The 14,416-nt window shown below is 38.8% G+C and overlaps 1 protein-coding gene across 4 annotated transcripts in view; it reads right to left on the bottom strand.

Moving 5' to 3' along the window:
• Window positions 1-14,416, bottom strand: part of CDC14A (cell division cycle 14A) — a 196,353-nt gene that overhangs the window by 32,626 nt on the left and 149,311 nt on the right. For all 4 annotated transcript variants that reach the window (XM_060202142.1, XM_060202141.1, XM_060202143.1 and 1 more), the window contains exon 11: window positions 1,613-1,772. In XM_060202142.1, coding sequence (XP_060058125.1) covers window positions 1,613-1,772 — 160 coding nt within the window. The remainder of the gene's footprint in view (window positions 1-1,612; window positions 1,773-14,416) is intronic.

Genomic DNA, 14,416 nt, shown 5'->3' with positions numbered 1-14,416 from the left:
ACACCTGCAAACCGGCTTCACCACTTGTGAAGCGACTCCCCTGAAGGTGGGGGGGGGGCGCTGGAACAGGGATCCTTCCGCCGGTACTTGCGCTTTGCGCCACCTGTGCTTAGGCCGCTGCGCTACCTGCTACCTGTGCTTAGCCCGCTGCGCTACCACCCGACTCCCAAGACATTTCCTTTATTAATTTTTTTCTTGTCACCACAGTTTTCACTGGGGCTAAGTGCCTATACAGCCCCACCACTCCCAGTGGCAATTTTCTTTTTTTTTTTTTAATTTGATAAAGACAGAAATAGAGAAAGAGAGACTGCAAGAAGGGGAAAGAAAAGAGAAACACCTGCATTTTTGCTCCACTGTTCCCGACACTTCCCCACTGCATGTGGGGGCCAGGGGTTTAGACATTTTTGAAGCTAAAAGCAGCCTTAAAGATCTTTATTCTACTCTGTTTATGAGCTTTACTGTCACCTCCATTTTTATAGTCAGAGACAATAAGAAGAATAAACGCATATTTGGAGTCAGACATGGATTGAATCCTGTTTTTTTATTATTTATATTTATTTTCCCTTTTGTTGCCCTTGTTTTTTACTGTTGTAGTTACTGTTGTTGTAAATTGATGTCGTCATTGTTAGAACAGAGAGAAATGGAGAGAGGAGGGGAAGACAGAGAGGAGATAAAGACACCTGCAGACCTGCTTCACCGCCTGTGAAGCGACTCCCCTGCAAGTGGGCAGACGGGGACTTGAACCTTCCGCCAGTCCTTCGCTTTGCGCCATGTGCGCTTAACCCACTGCACCACCGCCCAACTCCCTGAATCCTATTTTCTAATGTTGTGGCTAGAAATTATTTGATATAAAGGGGCTGGATGGTGGAGCACCTGCTTGAGCACACGTTACAATGCGCAAGGACCCAGGTTCAAGCCCCTGGCCCCCCACCTGCAGGGTAAAACCTTTATGAGTGGTGAAGCAGAGCCGCAGGTATCTCTCTGTCTCTCTCTTCTCTATCTCCCCCATCCTCTCAATTTCTGGCTGTCTCTACCCAATAAATAATTTTTAAAATTCTTTGATATTCACCTTACTATAAGATAGCCTACCTAATTCACCACAGAGTTGGAAAGATTAAATTTAATGGTGGTAAAATCATAATAGGCCCTTAAAAATAAAATAGAACCTTAGGAAGGAAAAAAAAAGTTGTCCCTGTTATGTTTTTTATTCTGGACTTGTTTTAGAAAAAAAATCAACATGATTTTGAGACTTTCAAAGGTGTTACTTGTTGCTTTTTAAATTGTCACTTTACGTTTTTTCTTCTTCATAATTATTTCCATTTTCAAAGAGAAAGCCTGCTCTCTTATTTCCTTTTTGTAAATATTCTTTAACCAAAGTAGCCTTCTTTGTAGTTGTACACCTTAAATTGCAACTTTTTTCTTTTCTTTCTTTTAAGGATAATTGCTTTCTTTGTTCTGATTCTTCTTGTATAGGTAGATGACTCTCGACCTGAAAGACTGGTGCTCTCACATCTCAGAAAAGAGATAATGTTATATAATGTGAGTATGAAAATAAAAAAAGAAATGTAGTTTAGTCTTATGGAAACACACATATTTCCTGGGGGAAACTTACCTCTCCAAATCTCTCTACATTTTGTATTTTAGCTAAAGTTCCACAAATAGACATATCTTCCAAGCTAGAAAGAATCTTATTAATACTTCCTTCACTGGATGAACTGCTTTTCAGTTTGGATCGGAAAATGTCTCCTTGGACCCATAAGGTTGCCTGTTTTCTGTCAGAAGAGAAAAAAAAATGTTAGTCAGTATCATCTCCTCAGCAGTATACCTTAAAGACAAAAAAAAAAAAGATTAGCACATAATGACGTATAATTAAAACTAGAAAGATTATTAGATATTATAATAAAGAAAAATGGTCATTTTTCTAAAGGCTGAAATATATTAAAGTTTGCTGGAATATATTAAAGTTCGATATTAAAGACAAACACCTGTTGGTATGCATGAGACCCCTTCTGTTTCATTTGGTTTAAATCCCCCCTGCTTAACACTATTCTATTTACATAACCACTTCATACTATTTACATAACCACTGTTAACAAGTACCACCCTCCCTCCAGGGCATTTGTGGTTCAGTGATAGGATTCTCGCCTGCTCCACCCCCTCCTTGTCACACTCTGATTTTCGCCAGTCACTTTTCTCTCCACCCTCTCTATGTCACATCCTGTTTCCACCCTACTTGGCAAGTATATATAAAGACAGCATTGTGAGTTGCACTGTACTGTACCTTGAGTTTAGCTTAGCTCGTCTTAGATTGTGCTGTGTCCTGCATGAATAAAGAGATACTGCCTACAGCTCAACCATGAGTCCCTGGTCGTCTGTTACCCGCCCGTGAAGCCAGCCCGGAGAAAACAACATAACCCATCGAAAACAACAAACACCCATCTTCCAATATAGAATTATATAGCTATACATGGATTGACTACTAACGTACTCAAATGCTTAGGACAAATTTCACAGCAATACAATAAGCCTGTTTGTCTTTATAAAATTTAAATCTGTATAGTACTTCTCAAATATCAATTTAGTGCAAAAATAACTAGAGTGAACTAAACTCAAAGATACAGATGAAGGACCTTGAGTTTGAAAAGATATTTCCTTAAGAAGAAGGCGGAGCAGAAGGAGGAGGAAGAGAATAATTAGTAGTAATAGTAGTTAAGTTCAGCCACCAAGTTTCAGATCTATGATTCCATCTTGACTTCCCTGGGCAGACAACCTCACCAGTGTGTCCCTGAAGTCTCACCTCTCCATAGCCCTACTACAACAGGGAAAGACAGAAACAGGCGGAGGGTATGGATCGACCTGCCAACGGCTATGTCCAGTAGAGAAGCAATTATAGAAGCCAGACCTTCCAACCATAAAGAATTTGGTTCAGGGGCTGAGTGATGGTCCACCTGGTTGAGTGCAAATGTTATAAATAAATAAATTTTTTTTAACTATAAAAAGAATAGAATTTTGGTCCATAATCCCAGAGGGACAAAAAATAGGGAAGCTTTCAATGGAGGGGGTAGGACATGGTACTCTGGTGGTGGTAACTACATGCAATTGTATCCCTATCTTACAATCTTATTATTAGATCACTAATAAAAAATTTTAAGTTAAGAAGGAAACTAACCACCTCTGAGTGGAAACAAATATTCATACCTTAGATACTTGCTATTCACTCAGACAAAAATTGAAAAATAAGAACAGAAGGAAAAACACAAAGCAGAACTTGGACTCTCTGGGGGTGTGGTGGCAGGGGGGGCAGCGTTCAGGTCCTGAATATGGTGACAGAGGACGACCTAGAGGGGGTTGAATTGTTATGTGGAAAACTGAGTTGTTACACATGTACAAACTATTTTACTGTCGACCGTAAACCATTAATCCTCCAATAATTTTTTTTTAAAAAAGAAACTTGCTCTTATAATCTAAAAGCAAGACTTATTGTTAAATAATTCTTTGGGGGTAAAAGAAAATATGTTTTATCTACAAAGTATAGTTCAACAAGGCACAATTAAGATGATTTCCAAAGTTATACTGAAAGAACTTAAAATACACAAGGAAAATGACAAGCCAGGGATTCTATTTTTATTGGTAGAGTCATCTTAACATTTATTTTTTATATTTTTCATTATCTTTATTTATTTATTGAATAGAGACAGCCAGAAATTCGGAGAGAAGGGGGTGATAATAAGAGGGAGACAAAGAGATACCTGCAGCACTGCTTCACCACTCATAAAGCTTTCCCTCTGCAGGTGGGGGCTCAAACCTGGGTCCTTGCACACGTGTGCTAAACCAGTTATATCACCACCCAGCCCCAAACATTTAAGATAAGCTACCTCCACAAATCATTTTCATTCCAACCTATATCCTACTGAACAAAATAGAAGTAAACTAACATTATGGTTCACAGTATGAAATAGCAAACATTACCAAATAGATACTGACAATAAGAACCTAGATTTATTTTTAAAGAAAGATCAAGTATTATTTTCTCTCAAAGGCTGCACATACCACTTAAAATTCAAGTTAAAACATGGGGGGGTGGTGTAAAAAATCAACGACAAAAAACCTTCCCTGTGGGTTGGAGACATATCTTGCCAAGTAGGGCTCCTTCGGCCTTGTTACGTTATCACATGGCCATGCCACCACCTTGGGAAAACTCTAGTATTATGCTACTTCTCTCCTCTATCTTTTTTATTGTTATCTTTATTCATTTTACTAAGAGGTGATTTACAAAACAGAAGTCACCACACCTTCCACCAAGCTAAATCCTTCTTCACCTTTGTGTACTATGTCCCCAATGCCCTGTCAACCTCCTCCTCTCAACCCTCCAGAGCCTCCTGGCTCTGGTGCAATGTACCACACTTAGTCCAAGTTTTACCCTCCATTTTCTCTTTCTTTATTTCCTTGCCTCTTAAGTTCCACCTATAAATGACATCACCCATATTCATCCTTCTCCTTATGGCTTATCTCATTTAACATGATTAGTTCAAATTTCATCCAACAAGTAGCAAAGGAGATATATATATACACACACATATATATATATATATATATATATGTATATTTATTTATTTATTCCTCCAGGGTTATTGCTGGGGCTTAGTGCCTGCACCACAAATCCACTGCTCCTGGAGGCTTTTTTTTTAATATTTATTTATTCTCTTTTGTTGCCTTTGTTGTAGTTATTATTGTTGTCGTCCTTGTTGGATAGGACAGAGAGAAATGGAGAGAGGAGAGGAGAGAAAGACACCTGCAGACGTGCTTCACGGCTTGTGAAACGACTCCCTTATAGGTGTGGAGCGAGGGGAGAGGGGGGGCTCCAACCAGGATCCTTAAGCAGGTCCTTGCGCTTTGCGCCACCTGGAGGCTAGTTTTTCCTATTTTGTTGCTCTTGTTTATTGTCGGTGTTGTTATTATTGTTGTTGCTATTATTGTCGTCGTTGTTGGATAGGACAGAGAGAAATTGAGAAAGGAGGGTAAGACAGAGAGAAGGAGAGAACGACAGACAACCGCAGACCTGTTTCACTGCCCGTGAAGTGACCCCCCCCCAGCAGGTGGGGCGCGGGAGGGGGGGGGGCTCCAACCGGGATCCTTAAACCAGTCCTTGTGCTTAATCCGCTGTGCTACCGCCCGACCCCTGATTATACCATTTCTTAACAATGGAGTAGTATTCTGTTGTGTATGTATATCACAACTTCCTTAATCATTCATCTGCTGTTGGGTTATCTCGGCTGCTTCCCTGTTGGGCTATTACAAACTGTGCTACTATGAATACAGATCTCTTTGGATAGCTTTTTTTTTTTTCTTTTGCTTCCTTTAGATAAATTTCTTCAGATAAATTGTGGGATTTTTTTTATATGCTAGGTCCATTTCTAGTGTTCTGAGTAATCTCCAGACTGTTTTTCTGCTGGGGTTAGAATAATTCACATTCCCAGCAACAATGGAGAAGGGCTACTTTTCCCCATATCCTCTCCTTGCCCTTTCTGGTACATGACATTCTCAGAGATGTAAAATGGTATCACACTGTTGTCTTTATTTGCACTTCTCTGATAATTAGTTAACCTTTAAGCATTTTTCAAAAGTCTATTGGCCAGCGGGTTATCTTCTGTAGCGGAGATTCTACTCTTGTCCTTGCCCCATTTTTAATGTGGTTGTTTGCTGTTTTGTTGCTGAGTTTCATGAGCTCTTTTGGGATGCAGTGGATCGACCTTCTCGTGGTGCATCCCGTGAGTACCCATTTATTGGGGAAACTGACAATCCTTCCTAGCCGACTGAATCCACATGGATCCCAGTCACTTTCAAAGCCAGCAACAAGCAGACATCAGGCTCAACCTGACGCTGTTGACTGGCTACGGAAGAAGGGCAAACGCTAGAAGAAGAATGAGCTCTTTTTATATTTTGGTTATTAGCCCTTAGTCTAATATATGGTGTGTACAGATCTTTTCCCATCCAGTAGGGTGTCTTTTCATTCTGGTGATGGTTTCTTTTGCTGTCCTGAAGCTTTTCAGTTTGAAGTAGTCCCAATAGTTTGTTTTCATTTTTGTTTTCCTTGCTGTTGGGCTTCAAAGATGTTTCTGAAGAAAACATCACGGGGATCCCCTTCCAATGTTTTCTTCTATGTGTTTGATGATTTCTAGGCTAATATCCAAACTCTTGCTCAACTTGGAGTTGACTTTTATGCAAAGTGAAATGTAGTGGTCCTGGTTTCAATCTTCTGAGTATCTCAACCCAACCTTCCCAGCACCATTTGTTGAAAAGACACTTTTTTTCCCTCCATTTGTCAAAATTAGTTGCTCATCCCATGAAAACCCTTGTCTCTTCTCCTTCTTCTTCTTCTTCCTTTTCCTTCTTCTTTGTCTTTTTCTTCTTTTTTCTTCTCCCTCCCTCTCTCTCTTTCTCTCTTTCTTCTCTATCTCTCTATTTTAAGAAAAAAAAAGTCAACACAGAGCAGTGAAGTTAAGCATAGAGCCCAAGAAGGGGGAAAAAAAAAAATCCCTGAACGTCATTGCGTCTTACTGAAATGAATCTATATTCATATTTTCTTTAAAATAAATTTTATTCCCAAATCAGAATTTTATTGTTTATGGTTAAACCCTACTAAAAAATCTTGAAGGTTAACCTTTCAATTACAGAAAATTCCGTATGTTCAGTCCCTCCAGCCAAGCAAATTCACATCAAAGTAGCATCCTACAGAAATGCAAAAATGCTTCTTGCAGTATTATTTCAGAAAAATAAATAATAAATAAATAAGAGCTGGGCTGTGGTACCCTATGTGAGCACACATATTATCATGCACATGTACCCAGGTTCAAGCCTCCAGTCCCCACCTGCAAGGAGAAAGCTTCACAAGTGATGAAGCAGGGCTACAAGTCTCTCTCTATCTCTCTCTCTCTCTACCTCCCCACCTCCTCTCAATTTTTCTGTCTCTATCCAATAAAATAATAAAATATTTTGAAAAAGAAATATATTGTAGACATCCTAATGAACAAAAAAAGTTTATTAAATTAACAGAAGAGGAGACGAGACCAGGAGGTAGCTCACCCAATACAGTACAGTTATCATGTGCAAGGACTTGGGTTCAAGCCTCAGGTCACCATTTGGTAGCACTTGCATGGCAGGAGCCTTATAAGCAGTGGAGCAGTTCTGTGGTATCTCTCTCTCCTTCTATCTTTCTCTACTTCGTTTTCGCCCTGTATCTTAAAAAAGAAGAAAAAAAGAGTCCACCAGGAGCAGTAGAAACTTGTAGAGACCAAGTTCCAACTTGATAATCCTGGTAGCAAAAATGATTAACTAATTAAATAACTGATTAACAGAAGATTCCTTTGTAAAATATTTGTAGCCAGTAGGAATCCTTGCTATGGCCCTAATGTGGTGACAGAGAAGAAGGGACCATGAAGTGAAGCATAAATGCTTGAAAAATATAAGTGACATTGTGGAAAGCATGATCTGATCTTTGTTGTTTTTTGTTTGCTTGTTTGCTTTTTGTCACAATGTTAATCAAATGTTAACATTTATCTAGAAGAATATACAGTAAAGCATTACTAGGTTATGCCCAAGAAAAGTGGCAAGGAAAATATTCCACTTTCTATTGCATATGTCTGACTTTTTTTTTTTCTTTTTAATTTTCCAGAGAACTGATCAGCTCTGGCTTATGGTGGTATAGGGGATTGAACCAAGGGACTTTGGAGCCTCATGGATGAGTCTCTTTGCATAACCATTAGCAACCTACCCCCTTGACTTTTTAAAGTAAATGTTACGTTGCTTTTCTAAAATGAAATACTCTGGATAGGAAGATATAAAGTGAGAGAGGAAGAAGGAAGGATAAAAAGAAGGAAAGCAAGCAAGAAGACAGGCAAGCATAAGGAAAAAAGATCAAAGCAGAAGAAAGCTAAAATATGAAAAGGAATAAAGTCACTATCATAAATGACAGCAGACAACACATCATTATTCTTACAACACTATTTGTAAAATACCTTTAGAAGTCAGTAGAAAATGATAAAAGCACAAAGTGGGACTCGAGGTTAAGGGACTTTCTTTTTCAACATATACTATCTTCCTTAACTTTTGAACGTGACGTATTTTTTTTTCTGTTACTTCTTTGCTCATTTTGTAAATATTTTCCAAATAAAGCAAAGGGGTAAAAATATCTTTTAATTCAATTTCTGCGTCAGTCAGTATAGAGGGGCTCTAGATATAAAAGACTAGCTTACCATCTTTAACAGTGTTTGAAATTTGTAATTAATTTAAGTCATCTTTTTTTTTTATCACTAGTGTCATCTTATCACTGAGGTTCCATGCTTGTACAATGGATGAATTTACCACTGTTGATGGATAACCTTTATCTTTTCCTTTATTCTTTCTTTGTTGTTGTTGATGTTGTTGATGATGATGACAGGAATGGAGAGTGGGGGGCGAAGGAGAAAGAAAAACAGCTACAGCACTGCTCCGTCACTAGTAAGGCTTTCCTCCCAGCAGCTGAGAATCCAGAGCTTAAACCCTGGTCCTGGCACATAGTTGTGTGCTCTCTACCAGGTACATTACTGCCCAGTCCTAGTTTATTATCTTAAGAATCTTCAAGCATATTTCTAAGTAGATTGAAACTAAAAACAAACAAAAAACCTGTGAATTTTTAATCATATAAAAAAGATAAATATTTCAGAAGTCTATACAGAGAACAGTTAAATAGGAGCATAACAGTATCTGCCCTGCAGGCTGGCAGAAAGCACTTTTTAAAAGCAAATCACCGGGAAGTATTTTCTAAATTTGAGAGAAGTAGACAAGGAGCAGCTCCCGATGGGCCCTGCACACCATGCTAAGTAAATCAGATGTGACCTCAAAATAGAAGAAAACAGGTCTCCTGGAATAGAAGAACCTGGGGGTGGGGTTCAGGGTAGAAACAGAAGCAAAAAATATGGAGGGTAAGGAGGCTAAACTGGGAAAAAGATCAATTCTGAATATTACAAAATAAAAACCTGATGCAAACTAAAGTTGAAAATTACAAAGTGATGTCCTTCACTTGCTCGGTTTAGAAGACTCAGTCTGTCCCATCACCTGGAAATGAGTGCCTTGAATCTAAATATTAAAGATGAAAACGTGTCAAAGCTGAATTGTGTGTTTCTAAGGAATGCTGTATGCAGACATTTTCTCAGGTGAAAAACAAAACAAAACAAAAAAACAGTGCTTCAAACAAATACCTTTTTTGTAGACAATGGAAAGCATGCTAGCTTTTATTGTGGTGTCTATTACTCCTTAAGAGCCTCATCTTAAAACAGAAAAAGTAAAACATGTATTTGTTTTTAAATATTTAGCATTATAAAACCAAATGCTTCTTCTTCTAGCGTTTGCCCTTCTTCCGTAGCCAGTCAACAGCATCAGGTTGAGCCTGATGTAAAGTTTCGAGACCTCCTTTGAATCTGGAGAGGTGGCAGTCGTTGACTATGTGGGTCATAGTCTGTCTGGAGCCGCAGGGGCAGTTCGGGTCGTCTCTGGCTCCCCAGCAATGGAACATAGCGGCACACCGGCCATGGCCTGTTCGATAGCGATTGAGGAGGGCCCAATCATAACATGCTAGGTCAAAGCCTGGTTGACGCTTGCAGGGGTCTGTGATGAGGTGTTTGTTCTTTACCTCAGCTGACTGCCAACTCTGTTTCCAAGAGACTGCAACAGAGAAGTTCAGTGTAGGCGTAGGGGACCAGATTGGGTGACGAGACGTCAAGCGTTGGACAGGGTGGGCGAAGATATCCGCGTATTGGCAGGTCCGGTAGAGCATAGATGTGGGAAATGAACTTAGATGATGCCGCATCCCGACGAATATCTGGCGGGGCGATGTTGCTAAGAACTGGCAGCCATGGAACTGGGGTGGAACGGATGGTTCCAGAAATTATCCTCATGGAGGAATATAATTTGGAATCGACCAAGTGGACATGGGGGCTACGGAACCATACTGGGGCACAGTATTCTGCAGTGGAATAGCATAATGCCAGAGATGATGATCGTAGTGTGGAAGCGCTCGCGCCCCATGAGGAGCTGGCCAGTCTTGCAATGATGTTATTCCTCGCGCCCACCTTTGCTGCAGTTTTTATGAGAATGCTAAGAAGCTACCACACCAGTTCAAAGTCAGTCCTCCAGGAGTGTGGTGTTGTTTTCCAAAATAGTTTAACATTACTGACCTTAGGCCAAAAGAACCTGTACTTTGAAAAGACAGGAGAGATCTGTCTTGATGTTAATAGGGTGTTATTGAGAGAGGTAGTCAATAATGGGTTCATTGTTGTGGGCCAAGCCCTAATCCTGCATTAGTCAGATTTAAGCTGGCAAGAACTGGAACTTTAGAAAATCAACCTCATTACAAGCCTGGTCATCATTAGTCTTTAAAAAAAAAAATCTCATTTTGAAGTTCATTGAAAAAAAATTGAATCAGCTACACTGTTTCTGGTTTTGAATTCAGAATATAATGTCAGTCATTACACAGTGTCTTTTGTTTCTAACTCACCTCCCTCACATTTTTGAGCAAAATTAATTTTATCTCTATACCAGTTGAACTCATTATCACTTCATCCTGGCTGCATATAATTTATCCATCTAAGCCACCATTCGTCATTTTATATAGAAACTCACTTTCTAACTTAACCTCAGTCTGTTCTAGCTGTGAATTAAGTAGGAATCTGCACTTCTTCCTATTCCACAACCACAAAGCTACGATTATGAAAACAGAGGTAGTTCTGATTATAAGGTCTGAGCCAAGGAAATGGTCTAACGTGATACCAAAGGAATGCCAAAAAGCAATACCAGAGATTCAGGAGAGGTAGATATTCAAGAAGTTCTACTTTGGTATAATTAAAAGATGTGATGTGTATAAATTTAGAATATTCCCTCAAGCCCCCAGCTCCCCACCTGCAGGGGAGTCACTTCACAAGCAGTGAAGCAGGTCTGCAGGTATCTTTCTTTCCCCCTTTCTGTCTTCCCCATCTCTCTCCATTTCTCTCTGTCCTATCCAACAACAACATCATCAATAATAACAACAACAATAAAAAACAAGGGCAACAAAAGAGAATAAACAATAAATAAATATTTTTAAAAATTTAAAAAAGAAGAATATTCATGAGGAATATTTAAAGATGGGGAAGTAGGGATGTTAAAGTAGAATAAGGTTCTTGATTCTGAAAAACAAAATGTATTCAATATACATTCTGATATCACCACAAACAAAAACTTTTTATTTACTTTAGCCTAATATTTGAGCCTATATTGGCAATTAATTTTTGCATAATTAATAGATTCAGTGCCAACTGACAACCAAATGATTAGATGATATCTAAACACTGAAAAGAAATTCATATGTTTACAACTGTTATTACGCAGCTATTAAGAACAGTGAACCCACCTTCTATGAATAGGGAAGTTAGCTACAGAGTTCTGGTGGTGGGAACTGTGTGGAAATGTACCCCTCTTATCCTATGGTCTTGTTAATGTTTCCATTTTAAATAAATAAATAAATAAATAAATAAATAAATAAATAAATAAATAAAATGACTGTCAATGCCAAGAACCCAGGTTCAAGGCCCCAGTTCCCAGATGCAGTCAAAGAGCTTCACAAGCAGTGAAGCAGTACTACAAATGTCTCTCACAGGCTGGGAGTATGGATCGACCTGTCAATGACCATGTTCAGCAGGAAAGCAATTACAGAAGCCAGACCTTCCATCTTCTATACCCCATAATGACCCTGGGTCCATATTCTCAGAGGGCTAAAGAATAGGAAAGCTATCAGGGGAGGGGATGAGATACTGAGTTCTGGTAGTGGGAGTTACGTGGAGTTATACCCCTCTTATCCTATAGTTTTGTCAATGTTTCCTTTTTATAACTAAAATTTTTTTTTAAAAAAAAGGTTTCTTGTGGTCCGGGAGGTGACCCTGTGGATAAAGCATCGAACTCTCAAAAGCATGAGGTCCTCAGTTCAATCCCTGGCAGCACATGTACCAGAGTGATGTCTGGCTCTTTCTCGCTCCTCCTATGTTTCTAATAAATAAATAAATAAATAAATAAATAAATAAATAAATAAATAAATAAATGTTTCTTTAAGACACAGAAAGCCAGATGGGGGCAGATAGTATAATGGTTATGCAAAGGAACTCTCATGCCCGAGGCTCCAAAGTTCCAGGTTCAATCTCCTCCTCCACCATCATTATAAGCCACAGTTGGGAGGGGTGGGGGGAGCAGAAACCAAACACCTGAACTTCTTTTGGTGTTCAGAGACTAGCAAGCTGTATGACAAATCAGCTTTCCTTATGTTTAGATTTAGAACATCACCCAAAACACACTAATTGGTTTTCTTTTTTTTTTTTCTTCCGAAAGAATATAATCTCTCTAACTTGTCCTATCATTCTTGGGAAATGAAGATCTATCAGAATACTTTTTAATTCTCTTTCTTCTTTCCTAATGAAAATATTACTTATTCATGCTTTTGCGTCATCATTGATGTCATTCTTTCAGTTTCTCATCTCATCAATCAGACTTTAACACCTGGGATTAACAACCTTAGTGGCTTAAAAGAACACATTTATTTTCAAACATATGTAGTGGCCAACAGTACAGCATGAGTTTCACTGAGCTGAGGTGATAAGAGTTGGCAAAACTGGTTCTTTCTGGGAAGAATCTGTTTTATTTGCCTTTACATGGCCTATTTCTTTTAGTTTCTAGCACATCAACTCAACCTCTGTTTCTAGTTTCACATTTCTTTTTCCTCTAAGTCATCTTGTGTCCCTGTGATTATCTCCAACCCACTAAAATAACGAGGATAATCTCTCTACTTGAAGATCTTAACTTGATTCCCTTGTAAACTCCCCATGTATTATGTCAGGTGGATTTATTCCAACCTTGTTGGCTCACATTCAATGTATTTTAATGCAATCTATCATATTACTAGGCTCAAGAAGAAAATCTTATGATCATATCATTCAATACAAAAAGTATACAGCAAAATTCAACATCCACTCATGACATGAAACTGTCAGAAAAATAGAAACATTTGGAGTAGGGCACCAAAGTAAAAACCCTGGGTTGAGGGTGAGGGTGGATGTTCAGCTTCATGGGGCAGGTGGGGGGATGGGACACAGTCTTTTGGTGGTGGGAATGGTGTTTATGTACACTCCTATCAATTTATAGTCATATAAATCAATAATTAATATGAGAGGGGGAAATTGATTGAATGTTTCAAACCTTTTATATCACAGACTGAGTCTTTTTTAATACATAGGCTGAGTCTTTGATATGTTGGCTCTCTTAAAAGCTTAGACCAGGGAGAACAGAAGGAACCAGTGGCACAGCTATATACAAATAATGTTAAAGGACATAAATTATGGTGATATTGTGTACGATACAGCAAATCCTAACAAAGGGATATTTCAAAGTTAACCCAATTGCCAAATAATGTGATTATAGCAATAACTATCTACTATCTTCTTAAACCCTAAGACAGCAGGAAATGCCCGCTTCCTCTTTAGAGCCTATATTTCCCTATATTTCCCTTCTCTCGATTCATACCAAATGATATTGCATCCACTGATCCCAACCTAATCAACGCAAGAGATTACGCAAGATGTATCCAGAGACATCAGGCATGGAATATCAATCCTTCACCCTCATTACTCGGGTGAGACCTTGCCTTTCTTTTTTTTTTTCTGATATGCAAATAAGATTATCTGCATTTTTTAAATTTCTTTATTGAGGAATTAATGTTTTACATTCGACAGTAAATACAATAGTTTGTACATGCATAACATTTCCAGTTTTCCATATATAACAATACAACCCCCACTAGGTCCTCTGTCATCTTTCTTGGATCTGTATTCTCCCCACCCACCCACCTGACCTTTCCTTTCATAGTATTCTCTTATTACATTCCAGGAAGTTCACTTCCTAACAAAATCCCAAAACCTAGATATAGACCAGGTCCTGTATGATAGAACATATGTTCATATGTACCCATAAATTAGGGCAAAATATATATCTGAAAGCAAAAATACACAATAGTCTGCAGTGAGTCAGTATCAAATTCATAATGAAATAGTGTCTACTTAGACTTAGATGCCTCCTCCCCTACTTCCTATTACAGTTCTCTCACTCCAAAGCTAACCTTAGCAAAGCAAGGACTGCAAAAGCTGAATAAGGGCAAGAGACTGGCACACTTTAACGATGACTCTTTAGTCACTGTCAGGTCACCCCATCAGCTGGGGCCCTAATCGGGGAGTCCTGAGATTCTCAAACAGACATGATGGGCCTAGACCTCAAATATATCCCTCTCTCCATCATTACCGGGCATTCCTATCAGGAACAACACAACAGATCCCTTTGCCCTCAACTTGGATCAACAATGGTAGAG

The sequence above is a fragment of the Erinaceus europaeus genome, chromosome 11 (assembly GCF_950295315.1).
Source record: "Erinaceus europaeus chromosome 11, mEriEur2.1, whole genome shotgun sequence".
Lineage (NCBI taxonomy): Eukaryota > Metazoa > Chordata > Mammalia > Eulipotyphla > Erinaceidae > Erinaceus > Erinaceus europaeus.
Note: the sequence above shows the minus strand (reverse complement) of the source record. Positions and strands in the feature narration are given on the sequence as shown.